We start from the raw sequence: 16,703 nt of genomic DNA on the forward strand, positions 1-16,703 counted from the left end.
AGGGGGGAGGGGGACTAGCCAGATGGAGACAGTGATGCCCCACAAAGAGCTCAAAGCTGCCCCGCTGGACCCAGGCTTCCTTCCACCTCAAATCCCTGTCCCAGCCCCGGGAACACGGCGCTTTGCCACCCAGCACTAATCGGACTGACTGTCGTGATCCCCACCCACTTCCTGAGCCCTTTCAGGGTCCCTGCTCTCAGGCAGGCTCCTTCTCACAGTCAAGTCCACACATACCCACCTGGGGAGTCCATGGGAACAGGAATCAGACCCTCAGACACAGGGGGCTGCTGGTGGTGGGCTTTCAGGCATCCTTCCATCTGTCCACTTAACCAACTAGGCTCAGACTAAAGCTGAGGGGCCACTGCCCTCAGAGCTCCCAGCCCAGAGGTGAGGGGGTAGGCAGAGTCAGACACAGATAAGAATGGCACCACCAGATAAGGGACGAATTAGCCTGGAGAGACAGGATGGCATGGCCACTAAGAGGTTGGACTCTGGAGACAGACGGCTTAGGTTCAATCCAGGCGAGGCGACTTGTCAGCTGTGTGGCCTTGAGCAAGTTCCTCAACCTCTATGTGCCTTTGTTTCCTCGTATGTGGGATGGCAGGATTAAAGAGGTGAGTGTGCGAACTCACTCAGATTGGTGCCCGCTAAGACAAATGTGCTGTATAAATGTTGGTTATTAACTGAGCAAGTCATGTTAGGGGGTAGCAACTGGATGTTGTGATTTTTTTCTAAGCAGACATGAGGGATAGGGTGATCAGAAGAGGGAAACAGCAAAGCACAGAGAAGCAGAAGGAAGAAGGAAGAGATGGTAAAAACAGGTCTGGGGGGTGGAGAGAGGCCCCCTCAACGAGACCAGCAAAGTGTTGAAAGCCTGGCACCTACCAGACCAGACCCCCTGCTCAGCCCCTCAATCCTCTGCACCCAGGCCACCCTGAGCTGAAGCCTGGAAATAGGCCCCTTGCCTGCAGGTGGCCTGTGTACCAGGTCTGGGAGGCAAGTCTAATGCCCCCATGACCCATTCTGGCATCACACCAGATCCTCTGCCAGAATCAGGGCTCACTGTTGCTCCAGGCTCATCACCCAGGATAGGGCCTTCCACCTTTGCTTATGCTGAGCTTTCTGCCAGGAATGCTTCACCCCACTATCCTCTTCCTGCCCCCACCAAGCCACCAAGGCTGCACTGAGTCATGTGTCCCCTGGTCCCCACACCCCCTCCCCAGTACCTTCCTTTCTGTACTCCCTTGGTGCCTCACACAGACCTCTGGTGCTGCCCTCTTCCCACTCCCCCCATACCTCCATCCAAACCAATTCTGGCCACCCATTTTACAGATGGGGAGACTGAGTTCAGAGGAGGTTCAAGGACCTATGCAAGGATGTATAGTAAGTTGGGACAAAAGCTTTCAGGAAGTAACTGTGCCAACTGTCATCAATAAGTAGTGTCAGCGAAGATGGCAGAGTAGGGAACTCCAAGAACCTCTTTACAGATACAACAAAAAAACATGGCAAAAACTACCAGAATCAACTTTACTGAAACTCTAGAAAATATTCAAAAGTTTACAGTAACAAAATGAGCATTTAATGAAGAGATAGGTGACTGAAATCCAGCAGGAGACCTGTGTGGTGTTTTAACCTACTCACCCCCCACCTACCTACACCTTGCTGGCAATCTTGGTGTGGGTTCTTGGGGCCAGAGGGAGCAGAACAGACCTTGTTATTGAATAATTGTGGTTATTTTAACCTGTCTAGGGGTTCACTGAAGGAATAATGCAAAGGGCTTGCCTTTCGTTTTCTAACTTGAACTCCCTCAGGGCAGACAAGCAGCTATAGAGGGCACTGGTCAAAAATGTCCAAAGGCAAATGAACTACCCACTGCTGCTTGGGGACAAAAATAATAAGTGAAAACAAACAGGAGCCACTCTAGGAAGCCTGGAGGAAAAGCAGGGAGTGAGTTGCTTCAGGGAATAGAGGCTTTAAAAAACTCTGGCATATACTGGGGAATCTAAAAAAACCACATACATGCCCAGGGTTGGACAATGTTCAGAAGAAGATCAAGATCGTAAGCGCTCGCCTCCAGCTGAGCTTCACATTCTACGCAGACAGACAGTGAAGGCTAAGGCAGAGTTGACTGAGCATTGAAGGCATGCCCCAGCCCACACAGAGAGCCCGTCTGCAAAGACCAGGAGGTTTGATTTGTTTTGTTTCGGCTCCAGGGGTGCTAGAGACTGTAGTGACCACACACAACAAAGAATACAGTCTTCACAAAAATAGTTTAGAAAACTCACTACACAAAACTACAACTCACAACAGGCAGCAACAACAAACCCTGGGGAGAGTCTAACTTCCAGAGTTATCACATTACGATATTCAAAACGTCCAGTTTACAACAAAAAATTAAGCGGAATGCAGAGAAAGGATGCCCCATTCACAGGGAAAAAAAGGGGGGACTTAATAGAAACTTTCGCTGAGGACACCCAGACTTTGGACTTAATAGGCAAAAACTTTAATCAACTGTCTTAAATATGATCAAAGAATTGAAGGAAAGGAGAACAACATCTCACCATAAAGAGGATGTCAATAAAGAGACAGAAATTATAAAAAGGGACCAAGTAGAAATTCTGGAATTGAAAAGTACAATAACTAGAGGAGTTCAACAGCAGATATAAAGAGGCAAAATGAAGAATCAGAAAACTTAAAGATAGGTTAATTGAGATTATCCAGTCTGAGGTGCAGAAAGAAAAAAAATTAAGGGAAATGAGCAGAGACTAAGAAACCTTTTGGACACCATCAAATGGACCAACACATGCATAATGGGAGCCCAAAAGGAGAGGGGGAGGGAGGCAGAAAGAATATTTGAAGAAATACTGACACAAAACTGCCCAAACTTGATGAAAGATATGAATCTATACATACAAAAAGCTCAATAAATTCCAAGTAGGATAAACTTAAAAAGATCCACACTGAAACTCATTATAATTAAACTATGAAGACAGAGAGAGAATCTTAAAAGTAGTGAGAGAGAAGTGGCTTGTCTTCAATATGATTAATAGCCAATTTCTCATCAGAAACCATGAAAGCCAGAAGGCAGTAGGGTGACATATTTAAAGTAGTGAAAGGAAAATACTAGTAAGTTGTCAAATAAGAATTCTATATCTGGCAAAATCATTCTTCAAAAATGAAAGACAAACTAAGACATTTCCAGACAAACAAAAGCTGAGTTTGTCATTTGTGGACTTGCCTTACAAGATATGCTAAAAGTAGTCAACTAAAATTAAAGAGCACTAGACAGTCATTCAAAGCCACAAAAAATAAAGAAGCTTGGTAAAAGTAACCACAGAGGTAATTATAAGCCAGATTATTGTTATTTTTGGTTTGTAAATCATCTTTTCCCCATTTTTTTCCTATAGGATTTAAAAGACAAATGCATAAAACAACAATTACAAATCTATGTTAATGGGCACACAGAGATGTAATTTCTGATAATAACAATACAAAGAGAGGGATGGAGCTGTATAGGAGCAAAGTTTTTATATACTATTGAAGCTAAGTTGGTGTTAAGTCCCACTAGATTGTTATAAATGTAAGACATTATTTGCAAAGCCTAAGGTCACCACTAAAAAAAAGTGTATATATACAGAAGAAGAAATGAGAAGAGAATCAAAACAGTACACTGGTGTGGGGGAGATCAATTAAACACAAAAGAAGGCAGTAATAGAGGAACTGAGGGGGAAATGATATGACCTATTAAAAACAGCAAAATGGCAGAAATAGATGGGAAATGAATTAAACTCTCAAGAGGTTGAGGTTAGCAGAATAGGTTTAAAAATAAGATCCATTTATATGCTATCTACAAGAGACTCACTTTCCATCCAAAGATACAAATGTGCTGAAAGTGAAAGGGTAGAAAAAATATATTCTATGCAAATAATAACCAAAGAAGAGCTGGGATGGCTATGCTAATATCAGGCCAAGTGTATTTTAAGTCAAAAGTGTTACACGAGACAAAGGACATTGTATTTTAATAAATGGGTCAATCCAACTGTTATCAACAGCCCACAAATTTATCTTCAAAATCCCCTTTGCCCAGGATGGCAAGCAAAGTACATCCAGTCCCTATGCTGGCCCACCATGGAGCCAGAACTCATATCCCACTGAGGCACAGCAGCCCTCACTGAGGTTCCTGAAGAAGGGGGTCATGTGCACCACGGATCTCTGGGTTCTTGCAAGCACCAGCTGACCTTGCTACCTGGGACTAGTCCCTCCTCCAGACACCTCAGTCCCCTATCTGCATCTGAGGGACTATCACAAAAGCCTTAGAGCCTTCCCCGACATCCCATCACCACCACAGAAAGGGCAGAAGCCTCCCCCACCCCCAGGCACCCTCCCAACCCACTCCACCCCCTGGGACTCCTGCTATCACAGTTCCACTCATAGGCATCCTTGCTGTGCTTCTCCCACTTCAGTCTGGTAACTCCTCGAAGACTGGGAACAGTCAGTTTATCTCTGCATCCCTTGTGCCCAGCCTGGTACAGAGAAGAGGCCTAGTGCCACTTTGCTGGGTGGGTGAGTGAGAACTTGGCTGGAGGAGGTAGCTTTTGGCACGATAGAAATCTCCAGGCACCCCCACCCCATGCCTGAAGCTGTCAACACAACAGGTCTGCCCAGACTGCCCCAGGGCCCCTAGGAAAGAGCCCATGTTCTGAAGATGCCACCTAGCAGGGGCCATCTGACCCCCTTCCTGTGCCTGCTCCTATGTCACCTCCCTGTGCCCTGCATAGCTGCCCCCTCACCATCATGGCTCCCTGGCCTTTGTGGACCTGCACAGTTTATGTCTAAAATACTTGCTCTGGGCACCAGTCTCTTCACCTGTGATAAGCATGCAGCTCCCTACCTCACAGCCCTATGGCAATACAATAGATCCTATGTAGAGAGTGCCTATGGACCAATGTGGGTGCTACTTTTGAAGAATTAGAACTCTCAACGAGTGAAAAGAATCGTTCATGTTTTGGATTATGGAAGCGTCTCCTGTGCCTGGTACCCTGTGGGGTTCAGAAAGGTGTGTGGATCTCTGCAACGGAGTGTCTCCACATGGGGACACTCTACACCTGGGAGAGAAGCATCGTCTCCTTTGAGGTTTCCTGAGATTTTTCTCCTAAATAAAGTGTGAGAGAGAGAAAAGATGGAGAATCCTCACGCACAGGAACACTACCAGTGTGGTTTTATTGGCAGTCGTCACGCAGCTAACCTTTCATGAGCTGTCTAGCATCGGGTGGAGCGGTGTGTGTGCACTATGTCATTTCACTCTCAACATCCCTTTAAAGTAGGTTCCATTGTCTGCCCTAGCCCCTCGGACCAAGTGAGGGTGTAGTGACATTCATTCATTCAGCACAGAGCTCCATCTGTGAGTGGCCGGGCCGGGCTGAGGAGACAGTGGGGAGCAGGAGCCCTCACCACCCCCACCCCATGAGCAGGGGAAGAAGGTGGAGTGACAGGACTACCAAAGGGAGTCATGACCACGGGAAGGGCTGAGGGGAGTCAGCCAGGAAAAGGGGACACAGAGGCCGGTGAAGGAAGCAGCGCTTTGATTGAATCCCTCAGGCATGTTATCTTCCCAACAACCATCCCAGGAAAGGAGGGTTTTGTCCTTGTTTTGCAGATGGGGAAACTGAGGTTCAGGAAGGCTGAAGAACACGCCTGAAATCCGCCCAAGACAGAGCCCGGGTGTGTGGGCTCTGCCTGTGGCACTGTCTGTGTAGCTGGCCGGCTCCTCAGAGTTGGGACCATTTCTAGGACCAAATAAGTATCAGAAATGTACTTTCTGTCTTGCTGTGTGAGGGGTGGGCAAAGCCGGCGTTGGTGAGGTGGGCCAGTGCTCGGAGGGGACAGTCAGCCAGAGGTCTGCCTCAGAGGCTCCCAGAGGGCAAACACCCTTGGAGGGCTGTGGGTGGCCCAAACTCTCCCTCTGGGGGCTGCGTGTGCCCCTACCCACCCAGCCCCAGCTGTAGCACGGGCCCTGGCACACAGCAAATGCTCAGAGACAGCGACTTTCCTTCTTTCATTGGTCCTGGCTGTCCCTGATGGGCCTGTGAACAGACTCTCAGGCCAGGGGACCAAGGGGCTTCAGAGCGGGTCTTCAGTCCCAGGACACAAGACTGTCTCTCCTGGTTCTGCCCTGATGCCTGCTTCTCACACACCCAGCCCACAAGCTCACACAAAAGCACACAGCCTCAGAACAGGCTGCCCGCTGGCCTCTGATGGTCCCAGAGGACAGCCCGCCACCAGCCCTAAGGCCTGGGGCCAGGCCCACCTGGCTCAGGGCCCACATTCCTGGCTCTGGAGACCAGGAGCTCATTAGAGCCTCAGGCCGATCACGGGAAGAGCTAGGGGTCAGGGGCCACTGGAGCCCTGGGAAGGAAGCAGGGTGGAAGGACTCAGCCAGAGAGGAGACAGCACCTCTGCTTCTTCCCCATATTACCCGCGGGGGCTCCAGCTCGGGCCATGGCATCCTCAACTCACAGCTCCCAGTCAGGGTCAAGGTCCTTCCTAGTCTGGCATTCATAAACTTGCTAAGTTCCTCTTCCCTTGCCCCAAGGGCTTTCCCATATTGGACCTTTGCACATGCTGTTCCACTGCCTGGAATGTCTGGCGATTCAGAGATGCATGTAAATAAATAACTTCTACCCAGTGAGAAAGGGAAGTCCCAAAAGACAAATCAGAGGGAGTGATTCTAGACTGGGCCCAACAGGCAGGGAAAGTTTCACAGCTGGGTTTTGAAGCATAGATAGGAGTTTTCTGAAAGCAAGGATTGGGAAGGGTGTGCCACCGTTAAGCATATGCACGAGAGAATATGGGATGGGGTAAGATGAGCCACCCAACAGGGTTATTCCTGGCACAGAAGGATGAAGGCCAATGAGGTGCAGAGAGCACTCACCTGCTGAAGAATCACCATTGTCCTTTGTCAGAGGTGCCTGCTGCCCACCTGGCCAGACACAGTTCTGCAGGGAGAGATCATGTCAAACTTCTGAGCAGCCAGCCGTGTCAGTCTTGCACCTGGCAGGGGTCACCTGGGCTCCTCCCAACGCCACAGCCCCTCCTGCCTCTGGGGAACCCTCCCTGGCTCTCTCCCTCTCGTTGCAGCCCAGGCTGTGTGACCTGAGCCTCAGCCACCATCACAGCTCTATTGTCCAGAGCAGCTGCTGTTATTCAGAGATTCCAAAAGGCTCCTAGAAAGTAGCAAGTCTGCACCCCTCACCTGGACATATGGGCAAAGGGGCCCAGAGAGGGACCAAGACTTGCCTAAGTTCACACAGCTGGACAGGGCAAGTCCAGGATGAGGACTTGGTCTCAGGCCTCCCAGCTGAGGGCTGCCCCCAGAGTGTGAGTGACAGGGGCAGCCTGGCCCAAGGGGAGGGTCATGGGCTGAGCTGCCTAAATCCAACCAGAGCACCCACTGCCATCAGGATGGAGGCTCCATGACCCCAGTCTGGCTTTTAAGGCCCAGCACCATGTGGCTCCTGCTGATGTCTCAGTCATCAGTTTTCTTCCTTCCTCAGCCCTGCACTGGGACCCTCCTCAGCACTCACTATTCCTGAAATGCAGCAGCCCTGTCCATACCTCCTGGCCTTGGCATACACTGGCTCCTCCACCTGGAATTCTGACTAGTAAATTCCTTTGCTCAGTTCAGATGTTACCTCCTCTGGGAAGCCTTCCCTGACCACCCCCAGGCTGCGGAGAGTCCTGATATTTCCCTCTGTCCATCCCTGATTATATGTATTATGTTATCTGGTTGGGGTCTGTCCCTACCTCTGACCCCAAAGTCAGAGAGTTGATCCAGGGCAGGGCATGGGTTCAGCCATCTCCTCACACAGCACAGGGCCAGGCCCGGAGAGGACTCAGGAAGGACTTGTGGGACTGAGTGTGGTGATTCAAGGCAGCCCCAGCCCACAGCCCTGGCACGCGGCCCCCCAGCCCCCCACCTGCCCCCAGGATGAGCATCAATTTTTCACAAGGCCCATTCAGAGGCACTGGGGCATTTGATCCTCTGCCCATGACACTCCTGACACCTGAGCCCTGACCCCTGCCTGGAGCTCTGGGACACAGCGGGCACACAGTCCTCCCGGAGACGGGCACTAGGGAAGGGAATTCAGCAAGGCCACCAGGCAGCCGCCACGGGGGTTAGTCTGAAGAGGAAGCCTGGCTGTGTGCTAGCACCCTGAGCCAGCATAAGCCCGAGAGCCGGGGGCAGAACCAAGGTTTTCATTAAGACTCAGGGCCTTGGATGAGGGCATAGAAGTTAAGGGCCACCCATAAGGAAAATTTATAAGATCAACTTTTTTTTTTTTCTAAAAAAAAGAACTAGTCCATGTTCAAGGTAATTGCTTTGCAGATTGAGAGCAGGGAACACAGAACTATTTCTATGCCATCCCTGGGTTACTTCATCCTCACAGCAACCCTGACTGGTGGCTTCATGGTCCCATTTCACAGATGGGAACTCTGAAGCTCAGAGGAAGGAAGTGACTTACCTGAGGAGAGAGATAAAGAAAGAGATAAAATGTAGCAGAAAGGCCAAAGGAGACAGAGATCGGGACAGAGCTCTCTCTCTCTCTCTCTCTCTCTCTCTCTCTCTCTCTCTCCCCCACCCCCAGCATGGCTGCTCCCTGCCCCAGCCCTGGTCAGAGACAATTCAATGAGCACCATGGCCCTGGCTCTTCCCATTCCAGGGTCCCAGCCTCCATCTCGCCAGGCTCGGGGCAGTTTCATTCAATGGCTGCTGTGGCTGAGCCCCCAAAGGTGGCAGGAGGCCCAGACCGGGAGCAAATGGCTGTGGTCACAGGGGCTCCAGGGTGGTCCAAGCCCAGGACACCCTCCGAAGTCCAGCAAACCCTCCTCCCGATGCCCAGGACAGGGGCAGCCCTTGCTTACCTGGCTCCCAGCTGCCACCCGCACAGAGGGCCCGGGAAGCTGGGGTCAAAGGTCTGGCACAATCTGTAGACACGTCCCCTCTTCCTCTGTCTTGCTCCAAAACTTGCTCTAGGGGCCTCTCTTGGCCTTTCGGTTTTTCACTATGTGACTCCCTCTCCCTCTCAGCCTCTCCCTCTCTTTCCTGCCCAGGTCGGCTGTCCAGCCGCACTGCTGCCCTCTCCTCCCCTCTCCAGAGCCTTCCCCCAGGAGGCGGAGTCCGAGGGGCCTGGAGGCCTGGGTGCCATGACATCAGCGTGGGGGGCGGGCTGTGCCGCCCAGGGCCCTGAGCGGAGCGCTGGCTTCCCAGAGGGAGGCAGGGCAAGGGGTGTCTCTCGCTGTGCTGGGACCAGCTTGGACCCGGGCTATGACCACTCATCCGGCCTCAGGTGCCACCTATCATTCGCAGTAACAACACCTGCTCCCTCAGCACGGGCAGGATTTGCTGAGTCCTGGCCCTGCCTCCCTCCGCCAAGCCTGTTTTCTCCTCCATAAGTGGCTGTTTGAGACTCTGAGAGGAAATGAATGCAAACCCCATGTTCTAGCCCTTTCTCCCTCATCCCTGTGCACACAGGCCCCTCCCTGAGGGCTCCCCTCAGATGTGTCCCCCCAAAGCTCCTCACCTCACCACGCCCCACAGCTGCTGGGAGGAGAGGCAGGAGGTTGTCTGTGATTACGGAGGAAACTTTCTCAGCCCAGCATGAGCCGGGCACATGCAGAGCAAGGTGAACCATGTGATTTTAAAGTGGGGGGACGGAGGAGGGAAAGGGGGCACAGATAAGCAAGGAGGAGCCCAGTGTTCATTGTTAGCACTGGAAAGACAGTAACAGGGACCCCGGCTGAGTCCTGGCACTTCCTCGCCATCACCCTTGGCCTGGAGCCACCCAACAGCTGCCCCCTCAGTGCGGCCTCTTCAGGGGCAGCTCTCGGCCTGGGCAGAGGCAGGGCTCTTTGGATGCCCAACCGCTGTACCTGGGGCAGGCCGGGACCATTCCAAAGCTGGGGTGCCCATCCACCAGGATCCAGTGGTCCAAGTGCGCCACCTGCTGGCACAGGCGTGGCTGCCCATGGCGCCCCTGGGGAGCCAGGCTGAGCATCCAGCTCTGCCTGGAGAAGTGACGGGGACTCAGCCGCTGCAGAGGCCAGGACTTCCTCTGACCCCAGTCCTGGCCCCCGAAGGCCCCGGGGTGCTGAGTGTGCCTGGCCAGGCGGCCCTCGCAGGAACTGCTCTGGAACACGGTCCCCACTCCTAGACTCGGGACCTACCACGCCTCCATCACCTCCCCCCTGAGCCAGGCTGGGCAGGCAAGAGCGTCAGCCCTGCACAGATGGGAAAACTGGGCCCCTAAGGCACACGGTGCGAGCTGTGAGGGGTGGGCGAGGCGCGGTGGGGAGCTGGGGAGGGGTGATCTCCAGATGCTGCAACAGCCTCAATGCATTCAGCACCCTCTAAGCGCCAGGCTGTGCTGAGGTGGGCACAAAATTCATAATGTCCTTTTCTCCATGGCCCATGGGGGAAATCTAGGAATTGGCCTTAATGCATTTGTTTCTCGCTCTTCACCCCAACCCAGCCCAGTGGACTGAGTTCTGTCCACTCTGCCTCCACAATCTGTCCTGTTTCTCCCCACCACCACCACCCCTGGCTTCTTGGCTCAAGCTGCTCGCTCTGGTCTGCCCACATCCACCTGCACCCCCATAAGCCCATCTCCTCTGTCTGAGGCCCTTTATGCGGCTGCTCCTTCCATCTCACAATTGGAGCAGAACTAACCTTCCTTCCCCCCACAACTCCCACACCACCTTACCGGGAATTCTCTGTGGGATGTTGGTCCAGATGAGAGTGTCTCTATTGGTCTTCCCACTAGAGCAGGGGCTGTGGCTGGTCCCCTGCATCCCTAGTGCCTTGGGACAAGACCAGCTGAGGGAATAACTGAATGACCCCAGTGACCTCAGCTCAGAGATGCAACGGACAGGCAGCGGGGTCCAGCCTCGGCTAGAATGCCCAGGTCCTCCCTCATGTTGTCTCTGACCAGAGGACAGGCACCAGGGCCTGATAAATATTCTCTCCATTATCCCTAACCACCAGAGGGACAGACGGACACAGGACGGTCTTTCTGAGATTGTGGTAACGTTTATTATGAGAACAGAACAGGTCTCCCTGGCCCACGGTGGGCCCTGAGGGGAGTGAAGCCTGGATGGGGTGGTGTGGACCCGAGGCCTGGCCCATCTGCAAAAGCACAGGCCCCTGTGGACTGAGGGTGCATCAGGCGCATGGAGCAACGGTTCTCCCCACCCACCCTCCAGGCCCAGCCCTGAACTCCAACCTCACCTGCCCCATCCCCAACCAGGGTCCTCCACACATCCAGGATCCAGCCTGGCCCACCCCGAGGAGCAGAAAGCAAGGGCAGGGCTGGAGCCCACAGGCCTGCCAGTTGGTCCTGGTTCGACCCAGGGCCCAGGTGGATGTAGCTGAGAACAGACCCACGTGGGCTCCTCCGGCCCTTGCTTCTCCACCCTGCCTCAGGAGTGTTCATTGGAAATAGACATTGAGAAGTGATTACAGGAGTGTACAGTGTGCACGCATACAGATACACAGAGAATGGTGTTGCCCTTATCCAGCACTTGTTAGCGAGAGTGCTGGCAAACAGGAGTCAGTGGCCCCGCGTGGCAGAGGGGCAATCGAGGCACAGGAGGGTGAATGGTTTGCTCCTGGTCATCGGGAGGGTCCTGGCCCCGGGCCAGGCTCTCGAGAGGAAGCCGCCGCTTGCCCAGGAGTCTTGTCCTCCTTGTTGTGCAGTTCCTGGCCCTCACGTGGCCCAGGGCCCCGACGCAGGAGCAGAGCTGGCCACAGGGTGAGGAGGCAAAGTCAAGGATCCAGCGCCTCCAGCCAGGACACTGGACCAAAGGGCCAGGACACGGAGCCGGAAATCCAGGCTTCCAAAGGACTTCCCAGCCAGCAAGCCCACAGGAACTCCTGTTCTGGAACAGCTGAACGTTTTCATTTACGTTGCCTGGTCTGGCGCCCGAGAAGGGTTGCAGAGAGACCCTACTCGGGTCACAGCGCCCACACGATTGGTGCCGACTTGCAAAACATCAGAGTACAAACACCCTCTTCTTCATCCACCTCCAGACCCCTTCTGAGAAAGTATGGCTTCTCCTCATCCCTCCCCAAGTGGAATCAAAATAAAATCGGCCGAGCCGGTGTGGCTCAGCGGTCGAGCGTCAGCCCAGGAACCAAGAGGTCACTGGTTCAATTCCTAGTCAGGACACATGCCCAGTTTGCGGGCTTGATCCCCCCAGTAGGGGGCGTGCAGGAGGCAGCCGATCGATGATGTTTCTCTCTCATCGATGTTTCTATCCCTCTATCCCTCTCCCTTCCTCTCTATCTAAAAAAACAAACACAAAAATCAATAAAAACATATAAAAATAAAACCAGAGGACCACAAGAACTGGAGTTGAAGAAGAGAAAAGGGGTGCACAGGCTTTTAAAACCCCTGGTTAAAACTGAGAGTTTTAAAACAGAAAGAATATAAAATGTTGAGGACTGAAAGGAACATTTTGGTCCGGGCAGCAAGAAGAGGGCTGTGGCCTCCCTGGCTGCATTTGGGGGGAATGTTGGCGGAGAGCCTCTGGTCTGGTGATGGGTTTCCCTCTCTCCTGCCAAGCCCTGATGCCAACAACCCAGAGCCCCTTCTCCCAGGAAATCCCAGTGCTTGCAGCAAAGGGGGTCCTGAGAATATGCCCCCCCCAACTTGCGTCCACATGTCCTCCCTACCCGCCTGGCCCTGGCCACCAAACTGGGCACACGCCTTCTGGGACCAGGGCCGTGGAGACAGGAAGATGCTCTTCCTTTCCATGGCTGACAAAACCTCTGTGGGGGGGGGGGGGGGGCCTTAAACCAGAGGCTGGGGAGGAAATCAACACGGGGTGAGACGGTAGCCGCAGCTCTCTGGGCATCCAACCACTTGCCAGAGAGGACCTCGGAGCAGAGCTGCGGCCCAGCATGGACGCCAGGTCTCCCAGAGCTGTGGGCAGGGGCCCAGCTCCCCCTGGGGTCTCATGGGGTCGCTTACTCACTTGGCAAATCTCTTGAAGAAATGAAGGGATGGGCAGGTGGATGGAATTCGAGAATGAACAGATGTCACCTGCATGTTCCCAAATTCCAGCCAGAGCAGGATCCCAGCAGAGGCCACGAGCCCTTTCAAGGTGGCCAGAAAGTCAAGTTTTGGTGACAGAGAAAGCGATGTCCGGGGCACGGGGGCCGTTGCAGGAAAGGAGGGGCAAGAGTGGGGCTCGGGGGTATGGCAGTTTGTGTGTAAACAAGTGGCATCTTGGCACTCCGTGGGCTGACAGCGGGGCCTTGGGGAAACATTCTCAACGGATAGAGTCCCTTAGCCTTGGGAACAGCTGGGGAAGGGCGGGCTATTTAAATCTCAGGCAAGAAGACTTCTCCGTGAGAAAGGAATGCTGTGGGGTCCTCAGGACACTGAGGCCCAGAGAGGGCCAGAGACCCCCACGGTCACACAGCGAGTCAGTGGAAAAGTTGGGAAAAGGACCCCGGTGTCCTAGCTCCCAGGCTAATCCCTGGCAGGGGACATGCAGACGGTGGTGAGAATTGTGGGGGCCAGGTAGGCGGACGGGCATCAGACAGCCGTGAGGGTGGCGCTGCTGAGGATGCGCACGGCAATGGTGCCCGGCAGGTCGCTGGGCTGCCGGCTGTCTCGGTCCCGGAGGTGGAGGGTGTGCAGGGCCTGGAGGTCATCGGGGTCAGCCTTCAGCTGCACCTGGCCCAGGAACTCATCCTTCAGGACTCGGTGGTTCCAGATCTGGGGGAGACAGAGGGACATGGGGGCCATCTCCACGGATAGGTCTGTGGGGGCTGCTGGCAGTTCTGGCAGGGCCTCGATCCCGCCCTTCATTGCCTCTGCCTCCCCATGAAGCCTGCCCTTTCCAGAGCCTCGGCTTCCTCCTCTGTCCAAGCCCCTTCTACATATAATGTTAAGTGTGTTACTATTAGCTCTGCTCTGTGTGACCTTGGAGACTGGGTGACCTTGAAGAGTGATATACTCACACCCTGCCTGTTGGCCCCATCTTTAAAATGAGTGGCCCCGCCCTAAATGGTTTGGCTCAGTGGACAGAGCATCGGCCTGTGGACTCAAGGGTCCCAGGTTCGATTCCAGTCAAGGGCATGTACCTTGGTTGCGGGCACATCCCCAGTAGGGGGTGTGCAGGAGGCAGCTGATCGATGTTTCTCTCTCATCGATGTTTCTAACTCTCTATCCCTCTCCCTTCATCTCTGTAAACATCAATAAAAAATATATATACAAAATGAGTGGCCCCTACGGTCCTTCTTACCCCAACATCTCTAAGTCTGTGTTGGATCGGGGTTAGGAACATTCAGAAAACCTGCAGTGCCTCCCCTGCAGGGGGTGCCTAAGTGTTCATTTTTACAGATGGTTTCTCACCACAGAGATATACAAAATGAGTGGCCCCTACAGTCCTTCTTGCCCCAATATCTCTAGGTCTGTGTTGGATCGGGGTTAGGAATTCGGAAAACCTGCAGTGCCTCCCCTACAGGGGGTGCCTAGTGTTCATTTTTACAGATGGTTTCTCACCACAGAGATGCTGGCCTGAGCCCGGGGGACAGAGGGCTTCCTGCTAATGGGCTCAGAATGGTCATCCACTGGCCACGTTGGCCTGGGAGGACAAGGAAGCCCAGGCACAGGGACTGGCTCTCTGACCCCTGCATCTGACCTGCCATGCGCCACTTCAGTGCCACGTTTCCAGGTGGGCCCCCTGCAGGGGGTTTAAGGAACCACTCCCAAGGCTTTGGGGCGAAGTCGGCAGAGATGACCACTGCCCCTGGCCAGACCCTGCTGGGGCTCAGAATCACAGCAGCTGAGCTAACTCCCCACCCCGCTGAGGGGACTCTGGGGCACCAGGAGGGGCAGGCGAGAGAATTCCCAAGGCCACACTGTGCCGAGGACAGAGTGGGAACCAGCACCGAGCATTCCCGGGTCCCGTCAAAGGCTCTGCCACCCTGGGCTCAGCCCCTCTGAACGGGGAAGTGTCAGGCTAGGGGCACAGGAGGGGCCCCAGGACCCGCGGGCTCACCTGGACAGTGATGGGCTGGCCTGGCTTTTTGCGGTAGAAGATGCCTTTTACATCGTACTCAGGCGTCGAGGTACCCTTCTGCATGGCTGAGTGGACTTTGTGCCCCTCACACTTGATGATCACATAAGAGTTGGCCCCTAGAGAGATGGAGGGGGTGATGGGGTGAGGATGGGGGGCTGGGGCAGGGCCTGGATGGAACAGATATCAGGGGGTGAGGTCCTCTCCCCAGAGCAGAAGCCTGGGCTCATGTATTCAAGAGGAGGCAGACCAGGAGGGGACACACCGGTCATCTCTGGCCTCTAGGCCTTTACCCATGTTGTTCTGTCCAGAGCATCCTTCCGCCCTAGTCCATTTCACCAGGATTCGCACCTTAACACCTCCTCAGCCTGGAGAAAGGCCACTCCCTTCAGGAAGCCCTCCCTCCCAGCAGCCTGTCCCCGAGCCCTGGTGCCCCCCTCACCAGAGGCCTCCCAAGAGTAGGAGGCTGAGTGTCCCTCTCTATGCACCCAGCTTCCTCCCGGGGCTGGGCCTGAGCGGACGTCAGGAAACGTTTGCTCATTCAGTGATCAAGGGCAGGGGAGCTCTGGAGGCTGGGCGTCTTCAGCAGGGGAGGGGAGGAGACCTGGGCAACCTCCCAGGGGAGGAGGGTGGGGGGCTTTCCTCGAGCCAGCGCACCTGTCGGGGAGTCCTTGAGACCAGCCGCCCCCAGGACATGCACCTGGGTCACCAGCTGGGGGTAGCCGCACAGGGAGCTCCAGCAAGAGCGGGGCGGCTCATCCAGGCACAGCTCCCTGGGACAGGGCAGAGGAGAAGAGGCGGGAGGTCACGGAGGGGGGTCAGGAAGATGGAGGACAACGGGGTTCAAGAAGTGGGGAGGGGAGAGGAGCAGTATTTAGTCCAGGTGTTGTTCGTCCTGGGCAAACTCCCTGGGCTTCCTGCTGCTCATTCCCCACCAAGGGTGCCCCATCCGTCCCCAAGGGAAAAGCAATTTACTGAGCACCTACTGTGTGCCAAGCCCTCTGCTGGGATGCTATAGGAATTATTTCTAATCCCCACAAAGCCCTGGAAGGTAGGTGACTATTATGCCTATTTTACAGATTGTGAGGCATCAGGCTCAGCAGGGAAGGGACCTGCCCGCCAGCTGGGGGAGCCCAGGCTGGCAGGACCGAGGCCCACTGGGCCCACCACACGAGCTGGCCCCCGGGCGTGGGATGTGGGCAGGCAGCACCGAATCTGGGCTGCCTACCCCGGTGGAGGGCAGTGTGGGGCCCACAGGGTCTGCACCCCCGCAGGGATGGGACAGCTTAGCAGTCTACCTAGCCCAACTCGAGATCTTGGAAAACATCCCCAACCTCAATCCCCAGTTCTGATCCATAAAACGAAGGGGTCAGGCCTCCTAGTCCGGGTTGGAGAGAAGCAGATGGGACGAGTGAAAGCTTCTTTGTAAACTGTGAAGAGCTATGCTCCGATGAGAAGCTGTGCCATTATGTGGCTGAGAGAGGCTGGAACAAGGTCGCAGGGGAAGGGGGAGGAAGGAGACAGGCGCTGGGGTGGCTGGAGGCCTGGGCTCTATGCTGGGCAGACAATGAGCATCTCCGGGTCAGGTTCTGGGCCAGCCTGCTGTGGACCTCGGC

General features: G+C 54.5%; 1 protein-coding gene and 1 long non-coding RNA gene across 2 annotated transcripts in view; both read right to left on the reverse strand.

Moving 5' to 3' along the window:
- The window catches only part of LOC102257712, a 15,875-nt gene extending 6,743 nt beyond the window's left edge, over positions 1–9,132 (reverse strand). The window contains exons 1-2 of the long non-coding RNA XR_313635.1: positions 8,923–9,132; positions 6,932–6,995 (exon numbers count right to left, since the gene is read on the reverse strand). This is a non-coding gene — a long non-coding RNA (uncharacterized LOC102257712). The remainder of the gene's footprint in view (positions 1–6,931; positions 6,996–8,922) is intronic.
- Positions 9,133–12,359: 3,227 nt separating this feature from the next.
- The window catches only part of CAPN5 (calpain 5), a 34,351-nt gene continuing 30,007 nt past the window's right edge, over positions 12,360–16,703 (reverse strand). The window contains exons 13-15 of the mRNA XM_014540363.1: positions 15,745–15,860; positions 15,070–15,206; positions 12,360–13,781 (exon numbers count right to left, since the gene is read on the reverse strand). Coding sequence (XP_014395849.1) covers positions 13,599–13,781; positions 15,070–15,206; positions 15,745–15,860 — 436 coding nt within the window. The 3' untranslated portion in view covers positions 12,360–13,598. The remainder of the gene's footprint in view (positions 13,782–15,069; positions 15,207–15,744; positions 15,861–16,703) is intronic.

Source organism: Myotis brandtii, unplaced genomic scaffold (genome assembly GCF_000412655.1).
Source record: "Myotis brandtii unplaced genomic scaffold, ASM41265v1 scaffold244, whole genome shotgun sequence".
Lineage (NCBI taxonomy): Eukaryota > Metazoa > Chordata > Mammalia > Chiroptera > Vespertilionidae > Myotis > Myotis brandtii.